Raw genomic sequence first — 15,394 nt, forward strand, 5'->3', positions numbered from 1 at the left:
TGGAGATAATTATTTATAATCACACTTACTGGTAGACAGGAAGGAGTGAAACCTGAGAAGACACTGAGGCGTGACTCAGGTGGGTTTTATTTCTGATTCCACAGCACGGAAGTGTGTGCGGGTGACTCAGAGCGCCATGATGGCCCAGCTGTCCCCAGGCATGCCTCCCCGGTGTGGGCACATGCCTCCCCGTGCCAGGGGGAAGACTAGCGGGAGGGTCACCCTCCACAATCTCACAGTCAGTTACTCCACCGTCAAGAGTCTGCAGTTCATTTTCATCACTTCCCAAAGCACATGTGGAATGCTCCACAGGGGCCTATGAACAGCCACTTAGTCTAGTTCTCTGCCTCTGAAAACAAGACCAGGGGGCTTTCCCATAAAGAGGGCTGTGGCGGCTTTCTAATACATTGACCTAATTTACTTTTCTGGGAACCACTCAGTCCCTGGGGAAAGGAGAAGCCTGCTTTGTTGGCACATTTATTTTACAGCTACACCTCCTTTGTCTTAGGGATGTTTTGTGTATGTCAGTGCAACCAGATAAGACACGCGGCATAAAAAAGCCTGCAACACTGCCCAGCACGACCCATCATTGATACGCTTCTTTATTCCAAAATGAGCCACTTCTGTTCTCTTATGTCTTTGTTATTATTTGTGATTTTGGAACTTCTCAGAAGAATCAGGAAGAAATACAACAATGAACAGGCTTCAAGCCAGGTCATATAAATGTATAAATAAACTCCCTGTATGATACGTCATTTTGTATCGCGGCATATTATTTTTTACTTAAATGCCGAAATACTGCCACTCTACATTACTCTTCTTAATAATTTACTCTATTTTGCTTTTTAAAATATAGCTTGCTTAAGGATCCCCTTATAAATAGTGGCATTTTATTTCTAAACTAAATAAGATAGGGTTTAACTGATGTTAAAGCTGTAACTCCAATACTTTGGCCACCTGACGTGAAGACCTGACTCATTTGAAAAGATCCTGATGCTGGGAAAGATTGAGGGCAGGAGGAGAAGGGGATGACAGAGGATGAGATGGTTGGATGGCATCACCAACTCAATGGACATGGGTTTGGGTGGACTCCGGGAGTTGGTGATGGACAGGGAGGCCTGGTGTGCTGCGGTTCATAGGGTCATAAAGAACTGGACACGACTGAGTGACTGAACTGAACTCAACTAACAAAGATTGTGAGCCTAAAAAATATATATTTTTGCTTGGCTTGCGAGAGTAAAGATGAAGCACTTCGGTTTGCTTGAAACTCTCTGGATACAGTGTCTCCTCCAGGAAGCCTTTGAACTCTTTCCTGCCAGGATCAGACCCTTCCTCTTTATGCTGCCCTGTCCTCACTGGTATTTTATCTCATTTCTCTTTCCTCCTCTAGACTCTGACTGCTTTGTGGCTGTGACATTCTCTGCCTCTCCAGCATCCAGCTAAATGCTTGACACATAGCAGGTGCTTAAAACGTGTTCAGTGGATGAATAAATAGCCTAAAGTTATGACCCTGTGGCTTTCCAGTCTATCCACTTATACATTTTTTTTTCCCTGACATTGACGGAAGCCACATAATTGGCTAATTTGATGAGTGGTCATTAAATCCACAAGTCATGAACTATTTTATAATTTAGCTCATAGTCTACAAATAGGACCAGTTCAAAGGTTTAAAGTGATGGACTTGATATCATGAGTTTCGCTTACATTCACACCAGGAACCCCTTACCCAAAGTCTTAAAAGCTCTCAGGACAATTATTTCCTCCCCTAAAACTAAGCTGCCTGTCCAGCTCAGTTGATAAAGCAGGTGGGTTCGATCCCTGGGTCAGGAAGATCCCCCTGAGAAGGGAATGGCAACCCACTGGAATATTCTTGCCTGGAGAATCCCATGGACAGAGGAGCCTGGCCGGCTACAGTCCATGGGGTTGCAAAAGGTCCAACATGACTGTGCGACTAAACAACAGACAACAAAAGGGAAACACTCTGTACATTAACGTCAATACCTGGATTTTGAAACTTAGAGCAGGGAGATGGGGCGTCATCTTATACCCAGCTCGGAAAGTCAGGCGTCTCAGAACCCGGCACGTGTTGCCGCCGCTCCCCCGGAATATTGTCAGACCAATAGGCTTGTGCGAGGCACTTTTATGGACAGTATAAATATTTTGAGCTGGAGGCATCGCCACCAGCTGATATTTTCTTTCCTCAGGACCAGCTGTTCAGGAGCATCCCGGACCGGAGCCAAGCACATTTAGGACTTGGATCTGACCCGGCCCGGCGGCCCAGCCTGCGCAGCGATGTCGATGGTGGAGGAAAACCGGCCGTTCGCCCAGCAGCTCTCCAGTGTCTACTTCACCATCCTCTCCCTTTTCTGCTTCAAGCTCTTTGTGAAAATCAGCCTGGCCATCCTCAGCCACTTTTACATAGTGAAAGGCAACCGCAAGGAAGCGGCTCGGATAGCGGCCGAGTTTTACGGAGTAACCCAAGGACGAGGTATGTATCTGGCCTGCGCTCTGGTTTCACGCCGACTTTATCTTTCATCCACAACCCAAGAAAACACCCCAGGTTTCCTCCTCTAGGGACCTATTCAAAGTGACTGTTTTGCCAACTTCTCATCATGGAAAATATTTAAGTCACTTCCTGGCCTCAGAAAAAAAAGAAAATTACTTTTTTGGGTTTAATCACATCGAGGTATGATTGCAAAATAACCTAATGGGAACATGCTCTAAGATAGATGTTTTCTTATTCATAAATATTTTTAAACTTTTAACGTTTCACTTGCCAAGCCATACTTTTACAGGGTTCAACTGCTGATTGCATTTCAATTGTCCTTAATATACCCGAGTTTTTATGATTTTTTTAAATCAAATCTTTAGGAATATGTAAAATGATCGTTACAGGAGAAGATTTTAAGGTTTTGTTTGTTTTTCACAGTTTTTGACTGAGATTAGCCACTTCATTATAAAGTAAAGCATACTGTGGAAAACACTTGAGATTTACGGCATGGGTTTTCCTGATGGAATTTTTGTCGCTTTGCTCAATTTGTAAGAAACTGATTACAAAAGGACAGGAACATGAATGAACAAATGTTGTATGTATGCAGCCAAGTACATCCATCTATATTTCTTAGAAGAAATTGAAATACGAAATTAAGTGAGAAACAATCATTTTAACCATAGACTTGAAAGATTGTAAAACAATTTACATTCTATTGGACTGCTATTTTGCACAACAAAAGCAATTCTTATGGTGGGCTTCAAGGTGACATTTCAATTTCTTCAAGTCTTGATTATTTCTGGTTTGAAAATCATCAGGCAAGCATGCACATTTTAGAGCCCTAAATATCTCTAAAGTAACTTAAATTTTTGTAATCAAAATATACTACCACAATATTAGAGAATGTATTTTTTTAAAAGAATGCTTAGAATAGAAAGCGTGTATCTGCTTTTCTATACTTTTCAATTTGTGAAATAACTTATTTTAAAAATCTAGGTGACTCTGTAGGTATATGTAAAATTGAACAAAGGTAGAAAATATTTTTTGGTGTATGTGGTAGATAAGGAATACATTTTCCCCCCAAAGAAGATTGTTCTTATGCAAAATGAGAAAGTTACGTGTTCGCTCAAAGTGAGGAAAATCTAAATGACAGGATGAAATCTGGACAAGGAAGGTGGGCTCTAGAGGAAACAGGCAACGTTTAATCTTTCACCCACCAGCTCAGAATAGGGATAATTGTTTAAATGTGGCATATACCATGTTGGTAAAGGGAATATTCTGTTTTAAAAAACCAGCAAACGTAAGAGATTAGATTTTAAAGTAAACCTCATGTTTTTAGATATAAGACTAAATAGATGATGCAGGCATAAGGTGATGAAGTTTACGGTCACGGGCAGCCCATAACTCATTACTTCATAATCAAATCCCGTCTACGTGTTATGAGAACTGCCGTACACAAGAACTGAAATATTGGCTAGAAATCCAACAATTTTGGTGAATTGACAAGGGTTTTTGAGGAAGCTTTGAAATCTCCTTTTGAACTTATTTACAAATAAAAGAAACGGTTGTTCCCTCTTTAGCCTGATCGCAGTCTGTTCATTCTGGGAAGCCCCCGGGAAGCTGGGAAATGGCTTCCATGTTCCCATCTGTTTTGATGAGTTTGTGTTAAGATATAGTAGAACTCTAGGATTATATTTCAAAAAGGAGAGAAAGAAATTAACACTCACTAATAGAAAATACTTTTTCTGGGAATATAAATGGGGAGCATCAAAATTTCAAATCTGTTATATGTTATTTATAATTTTGTACCTGTTTATAAGATTCTCACTTCCTATAGCTTGCATTCACATATATATTGACCAATACAATATATTATAATGTGTATTCAGTGTTGGAATAATAAGTCTCCAATTTTATTTTAATGTTAGGAGGACAGTCAGGAACCTTACAAACTCTTGGTCTACCTCTAAGAATTAATTCTTCCTTGCCTAGGAAGAAATTGTACTCTGTTTTAATATAGGTTTTTCTTTTATTTACTACGATTAAACTATCTTTATTGTGTTTATGTTTTTATAATTAACCAATCAGGCTTAATTATCTTTGCTTAATCTAGCAATTTCCTCCTTCCTAGGAAAGATTATCACCTTCGTTCCACTCTGAGTTAGGTTTCTCGTTCCTACTTTCAAGACTTAGCCAGATTGTTCCCCAACATTTCTGATGGGGAGCTGCCAAATTCCATGAAATATGAGATGGTGTGTGTATTTTCATGTCTTTCATAATCACCGAAGACCCTGTTGACAACAGTCTGGATATCCTCCCAGTGAGCAATAGTTCTTTGGTAGGAAATAAAAGAAACTCTGTCTTCCCGGATACCGTTGCAAATCAGCTCATTGTCTTAGACAAATAAGGGGTGATCTTTCTTAATATACTTTCCAATCAGGCTGGAGACCTGGTAGGAACAGGTAAGAATACCAAAAACCAACAAGGTAACTAAAATTGCTTAAGATTGTTTCCTTCTTGATCCCTTTGCTATTCCAATAAACCATAAAAATCTGACTTTTCACCCTGTTACCAACTGCACCATCATACTGGAGGGACCTCTTAGGCTTTTCTATGTAACTATTTCCCCATAAGGTTCTTGCTGTTAAATGTCCTGATGACAGTCTCCACATACCTGAGGTCTAGTCTATTTTTAAAGCCAGCACTTTACTTTGAGGCTGATTCAGTGAAACTAACAGAAGTTGAAAGGTGTCTCTAGCTGTTACATCAGACAGTACAGAGAGCAAGTGAGATGTTGGGGAGAATGCCGATTTTATGAAATCCCTCTAAAGGTGTGGAAGAAGCATGTGCCACTGACAACTCACAGACACCTGGAGAAACAGCTAAGGGTCTACCTTTCAAGTTCTATCTTAGGCTCTTAGGGGAGTTCAGTAGTTTAACCTACATGTAGACAAGGTCAGTTCTAAGTGTGTTTATTGAGCACCCTGGTATAAAGGCATTGAAGAAATAGGATATAAAAAAGGCAAAATGTACTGTTCCCAACCGTAAGCAGGTTATTCTAATTGAGGAGATGTCTGTTGTTCAGTCACTAAGTTGTGTCTGACTCTTTGAGACCCCATGGACTACAGCATGCCAGGCTCCCCTGTCCTTTGGTACGATGTATAATAATTACTTTCCAGATACACTAAATACCAAATGAGCCTGAAGCATGGAAAGGTCAATTTCAGATTTGGACCTTCAGAGATATTTTCATGGAGGGTGAAGATCTTGAGTTGACTCCTAGGAACCCAGGAGGGAGCAGAGACAGGAGTTAGGGTGCACATATGATGTTAAAGAGATAGTAGATTTGCCTGGAGTTAAAGGTTCATGAAATAGAAAAAATGGTAATAAATTGGGCACAGATATGAAAGAATTTGAATAGCAGGCTAAGCAATTTGAACTTAACTTTGGCAGCAGTAGAAGTCATTGGGAGTGTCTGGTATGAGGGAAGTTTGGAAAACATATAAAATGCTAATTTAAGGTCAGTTTATACAGTAGTGGTCTTTGGAGTTGGGTAAGGGGACAGGGTTGAAGTTGGTAGATCAGTTAGACCCTGTCGTCAGGAGATGAGGCCCTAGATTTTCTGGTAGTGGTAGTGGCCTGAATGGAAAGAAAAGAATGACAACAAAAAATAAACAAAAATAAGAAATGAATGAACCTGATGGTACCTTTAAATCCATCAGCGGAGAGAGTAGTGGTTACCTTAGGGTCTCCCAGAATTAGACAGTGATATACCTAAAGGAAAAGTCTGTCAATCAGAAGAAGGACTAATTACCCACCCAGGTGGGTCTGCAGTTCCCAAGTAATGCCACCCCTGAGAGCTGGGTCCTCAGCTGCCTGGCAAGTCTGATGGGTCACTTCTTCTAGTGTGAAATGTCAGGGTGAGTTGGGAAATCATAGCTCTAGACTCTGAATTCCTGTCTTGTTTTTGATTTATTTACTGTTTATTCCCTTTGTTCCACTTTTTCATCACCAAGTAACCTTACGGTTATGACTTGGCTCCCCCTCTGCCTCTGTCCACAGAGATAGAATGTGCTGGCTTGCCCTGGGAGGGTTTCAGTCCATCTGACATTTATGATTCTCGTGGTAAATTAATATGTTTGCATCTTGACATCACTCTTTGGTGCACTGTGCTCTTTGAGTTGTAAGTCCACCTCAGAGATGTGGCTTAGCTCCAGCTTTGCCGACAGATCAGGTTTCCAAGCCTGCAAGGCCATGGACCAAATTTTAGAGTGTGGAAAATTCATCGAGGTAATGACTCCATGAAGCTGCCTGAAAAACAATCTCGTGACACCCAGCCTCCTCAGCACTCCTTTCATAGTTGAGGCTTGATATAGAATATAGAATGTGTGAGGAATCATCTGGTAGAATATTTGTGCTTGAGATTTCAGATATTTGGTTTCAGGGTTGCCATTAAGCATGCAGTTTTTTTTTTTTTTTCCAGTGAGTCTATTGTTGACATTTCGAAATAGGATACAGGGTAAAGGTGCAGTCTGAGTCGAGTCAATGACAAAGGACTTATCATTTTGGAGAACATTGGAACCTGGGTAGGAAAAGCAGCTAGAACTTTGTATGATATAACTTTTTTCTCCATCAGTAGAATCCATCCCAGGTTTAAAAACAACTTAAGGGATTTAACTTTATGGCTGATGCCAGCAAGGGCAACAGTCATGCCCATTATACCTGTTCCCCAGGAACAACTTGTTTGCTGTGGGTTTCGGTGCTACTGTATTGATTGTGAGGTTAGTTATGTTGGGAACATTTCTCAGAATCTCAGCATTGAAAAATGTCAAGCCAACCTGTAGGCTCAGTTCTTTTATAGTGCTCATTGTATAAAGGTATAAAAATACCTTGAAGATGTGAGAGTCTGGGGATACATTTTTCTATACTTAATGGAAAATCACCAGATAAGAATAACTGGAATAAATAGAACAGTTCTTCTCTGGCAAGAAACATGACGTTATAATCAAAATTGCTACCAAAAAGGTTTTTAAGAGACTCGTTTTGCCCACATTTCTACTATTTTTTTTGGAAATGCCAGGGCACTTTTTTTGGAAGGGACGAATATAATACTGTGAATTTAATCAGGAATCTGAGAACAAAGTTTCCAGGGTGCAAAAGGCTTTGTCATATTTTAATGTATTAATATTGTTCCTCTTCCTCTGTATTTGGAGAAATGCTTAGATTTTTGGAATTAAAGAATGCAGCATAGCTCATTATTGCTTAGGAGGGGACTGGTTTCCTAGGAGTATTCTTCCATACCTTTTACTTGTGTGTATTCTGTATCAAAGGCACAGTGCTAGGCATTCAGGATGAAATATACAGACAAATCACTGTCTGTCTCCTAAAGGTATGTATCGTCTAGTGAGAGAGACAAACAGATGACCAAGTAATTTGAAGGATGGTGAGTGCTGATTTGCACAGTTGAAGGGGTGCTCGGGGAGCACAGAGGAGAGAGTGTGGAGATAAGAAGGTTCTGCCCAGGGTTTATCAGGTAAACAAAAGCTGTGCTAACCACAGGCCTCTTCTCTCATCATGCATGTGTCCTCATTCATCATGCTCCAGAGCTTCCCAGTTCCCGATTGCTGCTCCCTGTTCACCTTTTCATCTCTCAACCTATTATTACCTCTAACTCATATGTGTGTTGCTCAGTCATGTCTGACTCTTTTCAACCCCATGGACTGTAGCCCACCAGGCTCCTCTGTCCATGGAATTCTCTAGGCAAGAATACTAGAGTGGGTTGCCATTTCCTTCTCCAGGGGATTTTCCCAACCCAGGGATTGATCCCAGGTCTCCCGCATTCAAGCAGATTCTTTACCGTCTGAGCCACCAGGGAAGCCCTCTATCTCATATATCTCCTGCCTAAATCTTTACCTGTAGGTGCACAGTTTTATTGCCGAAAGAATTTTTTTAGACAAGAGCCAGTGTGCTCACTGCTTATCCATTAAGCCCTTTGAAGAATAAAAAGTATGTTGGTGAACAATTTAAAATTGAATTTTGTATATAGGTGGCATGGTTATAGTCAACTCTAAAAATTTTATATAATAACTGTAGTTAAAGAATGAAAACTAGGTCTAGACCTTCTGCTTTTCAATTTGCACTCTCTTTTAGAGGATGGTAAATTATGAAAGTAAGCTACTTCTCTTATTAATTGACATAACTGATACAATTTTGAATTTAATTCAGTTCAGTAAACACTTGAATACCTGCTCTGCTCCTGGCACTGTATTATGTGCTATGTGTACATGGATGAATGCATATATGTGTATATATGTGGGTGTACATACATGTATTTAACACATAGAGTGTACGAGTTGCTTTTGAGTCATAGGAAACTTGGGTCAGTGGAGCCAAACTTTGTACATGTAAAACCAGCAAAGAGCAAGCACATAGGAAATTCATAAAGTGCTACATTGAACAACATTAAATTCTGCAATGAATGTTCCCTAAGGAAGTCCATTGAGAGTATCAGATCCTAAAGAAGATGGAGCTGAAGGAAAAACTTCAAAAGCAGAACATACGTGATTATGTATAAGTGCTGATGGAACCAAGCTGCATGTAAAGAAAAAAAAGAGAACTTTTAGATGTGGAACTGAGCAAGCCTGGTTCATGGGGACAGAGGCTGAAGGATAAATATTTGCTAAGAGACAGAGTCAGTGCCAAAGTGAAAAATACATGCATCCTTAGATTGCATGTCCCGAAGTCAAAAGTTCTATTACAAGTTTTCCAGTGCATTTACTGGATTCAGCCTGAAAGAAAGAGCCCCCGACCCATGAGGGAAACCAGCACCACCGTGAGTACTTTTATAAAATCCCAGGTGTAATGAGTCAACATGTCATTACGTGTGGTCTGTGAACTACGTCTCAGAGGTCGAATACCTCCCGGGTGCCGAATCAGCTCTGCACATCCTCAGAATGGGCCCACGGAGGCTCGTGGACTCTTGCTTCATCTCAGCACAGGAAGCTCATTCTCTAACCTGGGGAAGAGAGAGGAAAGTTGATCCCTGGTGACAGGCCACGCCATTGAAAGCAAGGGGGGTTATTTGGAATGCCTCTTCTTCCAAAACCACCCTCAAATAGTTTCTTAAAGGAAGAAAGAGTCCGCTCACAGCCTGTGAAGAACTTTTGGCATTTCTTCTTCACCAGCTGCACAAAGAACAAATCATTCATTCTTTCCAGCCTTCTTACAGCAATGCTACAAAGCAGACCATTGGCTTTTCAGATTGGAAATGCCCCAAGAATATCAGGTCATGGGAGGAGAGGCTTAAGGAGCCTAAAAACTGTTCAATTGTTAGCACTTCCTGGTGGCCTGTAGTTAAACAAGCATACTCTGTGACATGTAGGTTGAGGAGGACATGTAATGGTTAGAATGGTCTGTTTTCTCAATCCTATAATTCTTCATGGTCAACTGGGGGACAAGATTTTTAAAATCAGTCCTCTAAGAAGATTTAGGAGATTTTTAGAAGAGCCTCAAGGACTGAGAGGCTAGGTCAATGTGAGGGAACAGGTTCCCATGGCCCCTTTTCCTTCGTGAACAGAACCGCTTGACTTTTATGAATCTTCAGATGTTGGACTGCAAGAGGAATTTTTCTTTAATGTTTAAACTGTCCCATTTTATTTAAAATATGATGTGAGTTAACACACATCTTTACAGACCCTAACCACTCTATAAAATGAGTCATAACTGAGTATCCATTCAACATTCTTTCCTAGGGATTAGAACAACAGAAAACATTTGGGGCCCGTCAGGAATGGGCATAACTATGTCCAATAGCATGAGGGCATCCTCTCTCCATCAGAGGAGCTAAAATTTCCATGTCACCATCACCCCTACTGAGCAAAATAGAAACATTCAGAAATACATACACTCTTTCCAGAAGGCTTACCGTCTTAAGCTATGGGCAGAGCACAAACATTTAATACAGAAATGTCATTGATGTTCTTAAATAGAAACATCAGTGCATCTCCATCATCAAGTGTGCAGCTTGATTTAAATGAAAACTGACAAGGATGCAGTTAAAGTTAAGGCTGGTACGTAGAAAATCTGTTCTTTCCCATCATAACACCGCAGCGGTCCTTGTGAGTCAACTGAAGCAGGTAGTCTGCCGTCAAAGTGCTAACAGATGATCTTCTAAAGAGTTCTCAGCACCCAGAGACAGGATAGCAGTTAAATAATGAGCGTATAAGTCATAATGACCCTGTGAGTGAATCCCTCAGGATCAACCAAACACATCCTTGATTATCCACTGAGAAGACTGATGAGCCCTTCTGTTTTCCAAATTCTGCCTCCTTCCCTAGAGAAATGATGATCCCCATCATCCATCAAGTCAAAGTAGTAAATTATCTAGGGAATGAAAAGATGCACCAAAGGAGTTTCTGCCTTGAAAGCTTTGTGTCTTATTTCCCTCTTGAGCCATGGTCAGGATGGGGAATTTGGACAGGAAAATGTACCCGTTCTCTTACAGTGCAAGTACATAGAACCTCACGGGCTTCCCTGATGGCTCAGCAGTAAAGAATCCCCCTGCCAATGCAGGAGGTGTAGGTTCAGTCCCTGGGTCGGGAAGATCCCCTGGAGAAGAAAATGGCAACCCTCTCCAGTCTTCTTGCCTGGGAAATGCCATGGACAGAGGAGCCTGGCAGGCTACAGTCCATGAGCTCTGAGGTTCTCTCTCTCTGTTTCCTGTAGTTAGGATGAAATTGCTCATCTGTTAAAATCTAGTAGAGGAATGAAGTTTTATGTATCCTTACCGTTCGTTACTCAAAGGAAGGAGCAAAACAAGACCAAATTGATTTGGAGAGAATCGCTCCTGTATAGTGAATATTAAGCCCTGAAACCATGCTTGCATATCTAATTGGTGTGACCTTCCAGGAACGTGAAAGACAGGGAGGTCTGTTTAAGTAAGCTCAAAATTTATGGGAAAGCTGCTGCTGTTCTGGAGAAGGAAGTTATAATTTGGGCTTACTGACCTTTGCATAAATCATATTGCAGGCAACACAGTGATTTTATTGTTATTGTTGAGTCACTGAGTCACGTCCAACTGTTTTCGACCCCATGGACTGCAGCACGCCAAGCCTCTAGCTTGTAAGGTGTCTGTGTCATCCACGGGATTTTTCCACTGGCTCTTTCCAAACAGAATATTAACTATTTAGAAAGTGTTTCATTGTGGCATGTAGGATCTAGTTCCCTGACCAGGGATCAAACCTGGGCCCCTTGGTTTGGGAGTGCAGAGTCTTAACCTCTGCATGCCGCCAGGAAGAGCGAAGATCCCACATACCGCAACTGACTCATCACAGCCAAATAAATAGATAAATGTTTTTTAAAATTAAAAAAAGTATTGAAAATGTAAAATTTCCCCCAATTACAAGCGAAAATGAGAAGTGGTTATGTGCCTTCAGAACTCAAGCTATTCTTGTTCAGATATTTTTCTCTGACAGGCTCCACAGAAAAAGCAGGACATTCTGAGCTGTCACGTGGGATCTTAGCCCAGGTGTTGGCAGGTTGGTGAGAATGACGAGGACCTGGAGGGGATGCTGTGGTGTGGGCGGGCTAGTTCACAGTTTTCAATGATTTGCAGACATTTTTTCCCTACCATCTTATTACCCTGTCTAAGAAACTCCTCTTGACAGAAATTCTTTGGACAGAAACGTTTTCCTGGGCAAACCTGGTCAAATACCTGATTGTGAAATATACTGTAGGAAGCCAGGTTCTTCTGGAAGGGTCCTAAGGTTCTTCTGGAAGGGTCCTAAGGTTCTTCTGGAAGGGTCCTAAGGTTCTTCTGGAAGGGTTCTAAGGTTCTTCTGGAAGGGTCCTAAGGTTCTTCTAGAAGGGTTCTAAGGTTCTTCTGGAAGGGTCCTAAGGTTCTTCTGGAAGGGTTCTAAGGTTCTTCTGGAAGGATTCTAAGGTTCTTCTGGAAGGGTCCTAAGGTTCTTCTGGAAGGGTCCTAAGGTTCTTCTGGGAGGATTCTAGAGTGTGTAGTGGTGTGTGACAGTGATGTGCAACAGCACACTGCTGCTGCTCTGTTATGGAGCCCCCAGAGGAGGGGCTGATGCCTCTGAACCTCCAACATTGAAAACCCTGGATGTTGACTTCCTCCACCGAACTGTCCTTCTCACGCTTTTATTTTTTCTCTGAATTCCTGGCAGCTGAATAGGGAAGACCAAAAAAACAAAAAAACAAAAAAAAAAAAACAAAAAACCAATCATGTCAACACTAACAGCAAAGAGCTGAGTCTGAGTCAGCCTGTTTAGGAAGTCGGCTTTTTCCCTTCATTTTCTCTGCTTTTTTTCTACCAGCTGGTCTCTCCAGGAAGCCAGCAAAATGGCTTTTCACTGGACATGTCTTACAAAAAAGTTTGGTTTTTTTTCTTATGAGGAAAGAGAAAAGTAAACCTTTTAAAAAATGAGTGAACTATATTTGGGAAGAGGATGCAAAATTATTTCACAGAAGCATTAAATACTTTCAAAGTCTATCAGTATTTAAATTATCTGGGAACCTAGACACATGGTTGCAAAATACCCCTTCAAGAGCTTTTAGGAACTGTTGCTTCTTTTTTTATTTTATTTTTAAAATTTTTTATTTTTAATTGGAGGATAATTGCTTTATGATGTTATCTTGATTTCTGAAGCATATCAATATGAATCAGCCATACGTATACATATTTTCCCTCCTTGACCCTCCCTCCCACCTCCCACCCCACCCCACCCCTCTGGGTTATCACGGAGACCAGGCTGAGCTCCCTGAGTCATGCAGCCACTTCCCAGCAGCCGTCTGTTTGACATGGCAGTGCCTATGTTTCAGTACCACTCTCTCAATCCATCCCACCCTAGAACCATTGCTTTTTTATCAGGCTACTGCAAGGATTATATGAAGGTGACTAAGCCTCTGCTCAGAAAATGAACCATAAATAATGATTGAGTCTTCTCTCTTCAGAATGAGAGCATTAAACTGTATATTGTAAATGGGGAACAAAGTGATGATACAAACAGCAGGAATGTTAAGCCTGTTGGTTGGTAGGTCTCCGGGGCTTGCGTCGTCCTGCAATGTCTGTGATCAGGGTGAGGCTCAAGTCAGAAACCAGCTTTACTACCGAAAGCTTGGCTGGAATATGTTGATGGACAGAGAACTTTCTCAAATCAGTGTCTTAACAGCCACTTCACAAACTGGAGAGTAACATTTCTGAGACTGCAGCAGCACATGACGACTCTCCCAGATTATCAGAAGGGAGCTCAGGCTAGCCCAGTCTTCACAGACACTTAAGGAATCATGCTTCTGATAGAATACTGGCCATTTGTCTTATGAGGTGATGGAAATCCAGTTCTCTGTTGTAATGCCAGAATCATAATAGTCCAGCAGCAATGCTCTTGAACGTAGGAGCTTTTAGAGGCTTCCCAGGTGGCTCTGATGGTAAAGAACCTGCCTGCCAATGCAGGACACTAAGAGATGCAGGTTCGATCCCTAGGTCAGGAAGATCCCCTGGAGGAGGACATGGCAACCCACTCCAGTATTCATGCTGGAGAATCCCATGGACCAAGGAGCCTGACGGGCTACAGTCCATAAGGTGCCACAGAGTTGGGCATGACTGAAGTGACTTAGCGCTCGTGCAGAAGCTTCAAAAGCTATGTTTGGAAGTTGGCAAAATACCAATCAAATGTATATATACCGGAGTATGTGCACGGTTTTGCTTCATATGTTGTGTATAAAACCTTCCCCGCCCTTTCTGATGATAATGTCATGCTTTTGGTGTAGTCCACAAAGACTTTCCGTACATATGATCCCTTTTCACATCATCACTGTGCTCTCCCAACTACTGCATGGTATCACACTCCTTTGTTTGTAAGGCATCACCTGTTACAATCCTGCCTCGGCCAGTGGAATGGCCCCTGTGTGCACCAAGTAAAGGTTAATCTGGAGATTCTAGGGCAACAAATGAAGACAGGAAATCCATTCTGTCCAGAAGTTAAATCATTATTTAACTTTAACCCACTCCCCTTTTTTTCTTAATCAGACTTACTGTCCCTTTTCTCTGTTTCCTTTTAACCTCATGAGTTGGCATTAGACAAACAAATCCTTTATGTGTATTTTGTACTCAGTTAATGTTTGTTAATATATTCAAGTAGCTTCTTCACCTTGTAGGAACTCCAAAACCTCTTGCCTTTTGGAGAAGAACGCTACTTGTTTACCTTTTGATTTCTCACTTTAAGCAAAGGCATTTTTATTCTTAATCTTTTAAACTTTCTGAGCCAATCTTCAAATGTTATTGAACATTTTTTTCTCCGTTCATTTAAAATTGAACATGGTACTTCAAAGTGTGTACCGTGAATAGAAAACACACCAGAAACCAGATACCAAAACTGAACCGACAGGGGATGGCTCTTTCTGTCTAATAAAGCAGACCAGGAAGTTGTCGGGTCTCAGACGTTGCAGGAAGGGATTTGGCTGATGTAAAACTTTGAATCAATACCTGCTAGAACAAGTCCTCCAGGTTTCAGTTCTTCTCCTTCAGGCCAGTCTGTATGTTACTCTGTGTGTGTGTGTGTGTGTGTGTGTGTTTGTTCAGTTGTGTCCAACTCTTTGTAACACCATGGACTGTAGCCCGCCAGTCTTCTCTGTCCATGGAATTTTCCAGACCAGAATACTGGAATGGGTAGCCTCCCATCTCCAGGGAATCTTTCCAACCCAGGGGTCGAACCTGCATCTCTTGCATCTCCTGCATTGGCAGGCAGATTCTTTACCCCTGAGCTACCTGGGAAGCCTCTGTATGTTACTCCCAGGCCCCAGATTCTTTAGTATCTGTGTTAGTGGGAAGACCTGGGTTCGAAACTTGGGTTGAGAAAATCCCCTGGAGAAGGGAAAGGCTTACCCACT

The 15,394-nt window shown here is 41.5% G+C and overlaps 1 protein-coding gene across 1 annotated transcript in view; it reads left to right on the forward strand.

The window, feature by feature from the left end:
• Positions 1–2,170: 2,170 nt before the first annotated feature.
• ASB5 (ankyrin repeat and SOCS box containing 5) overlaps positions 2,171–15,394 on the forward strand; it is a 40,732-nt gene continuing 27,508 nt past the window's right edge. Inside the window, exon 1 of the mRNA XM_025280515.3 lies at positions 2,171–2,488. Coding sequence (XP_025136300.1) covers positions 2,293–2,488 — 196 coding nt within the window. The 5' untranslated portion in view covers positions 2,171–2,292. The remainder of the gene's footprint in view (positions 2,489–15,394) is intronic.

The sequence above is a fragment of the Bubalus bubalis genome, chromosome 1, assembly GCF_019923935.1.
Source record: "Bubalus bubalis isolate 160015118507 breed Murrah chromosome 1, NDDB_SH_1, whole genome shotgun sequence".
In the NCBI taxonomy this organism is placed as follows: domain Eukaryota; kingdom Metazoa; phylum Chordata; class Mammalia; order Artiodactyla; family Bovidae; genus Bubalus; species Bubalus bubalis.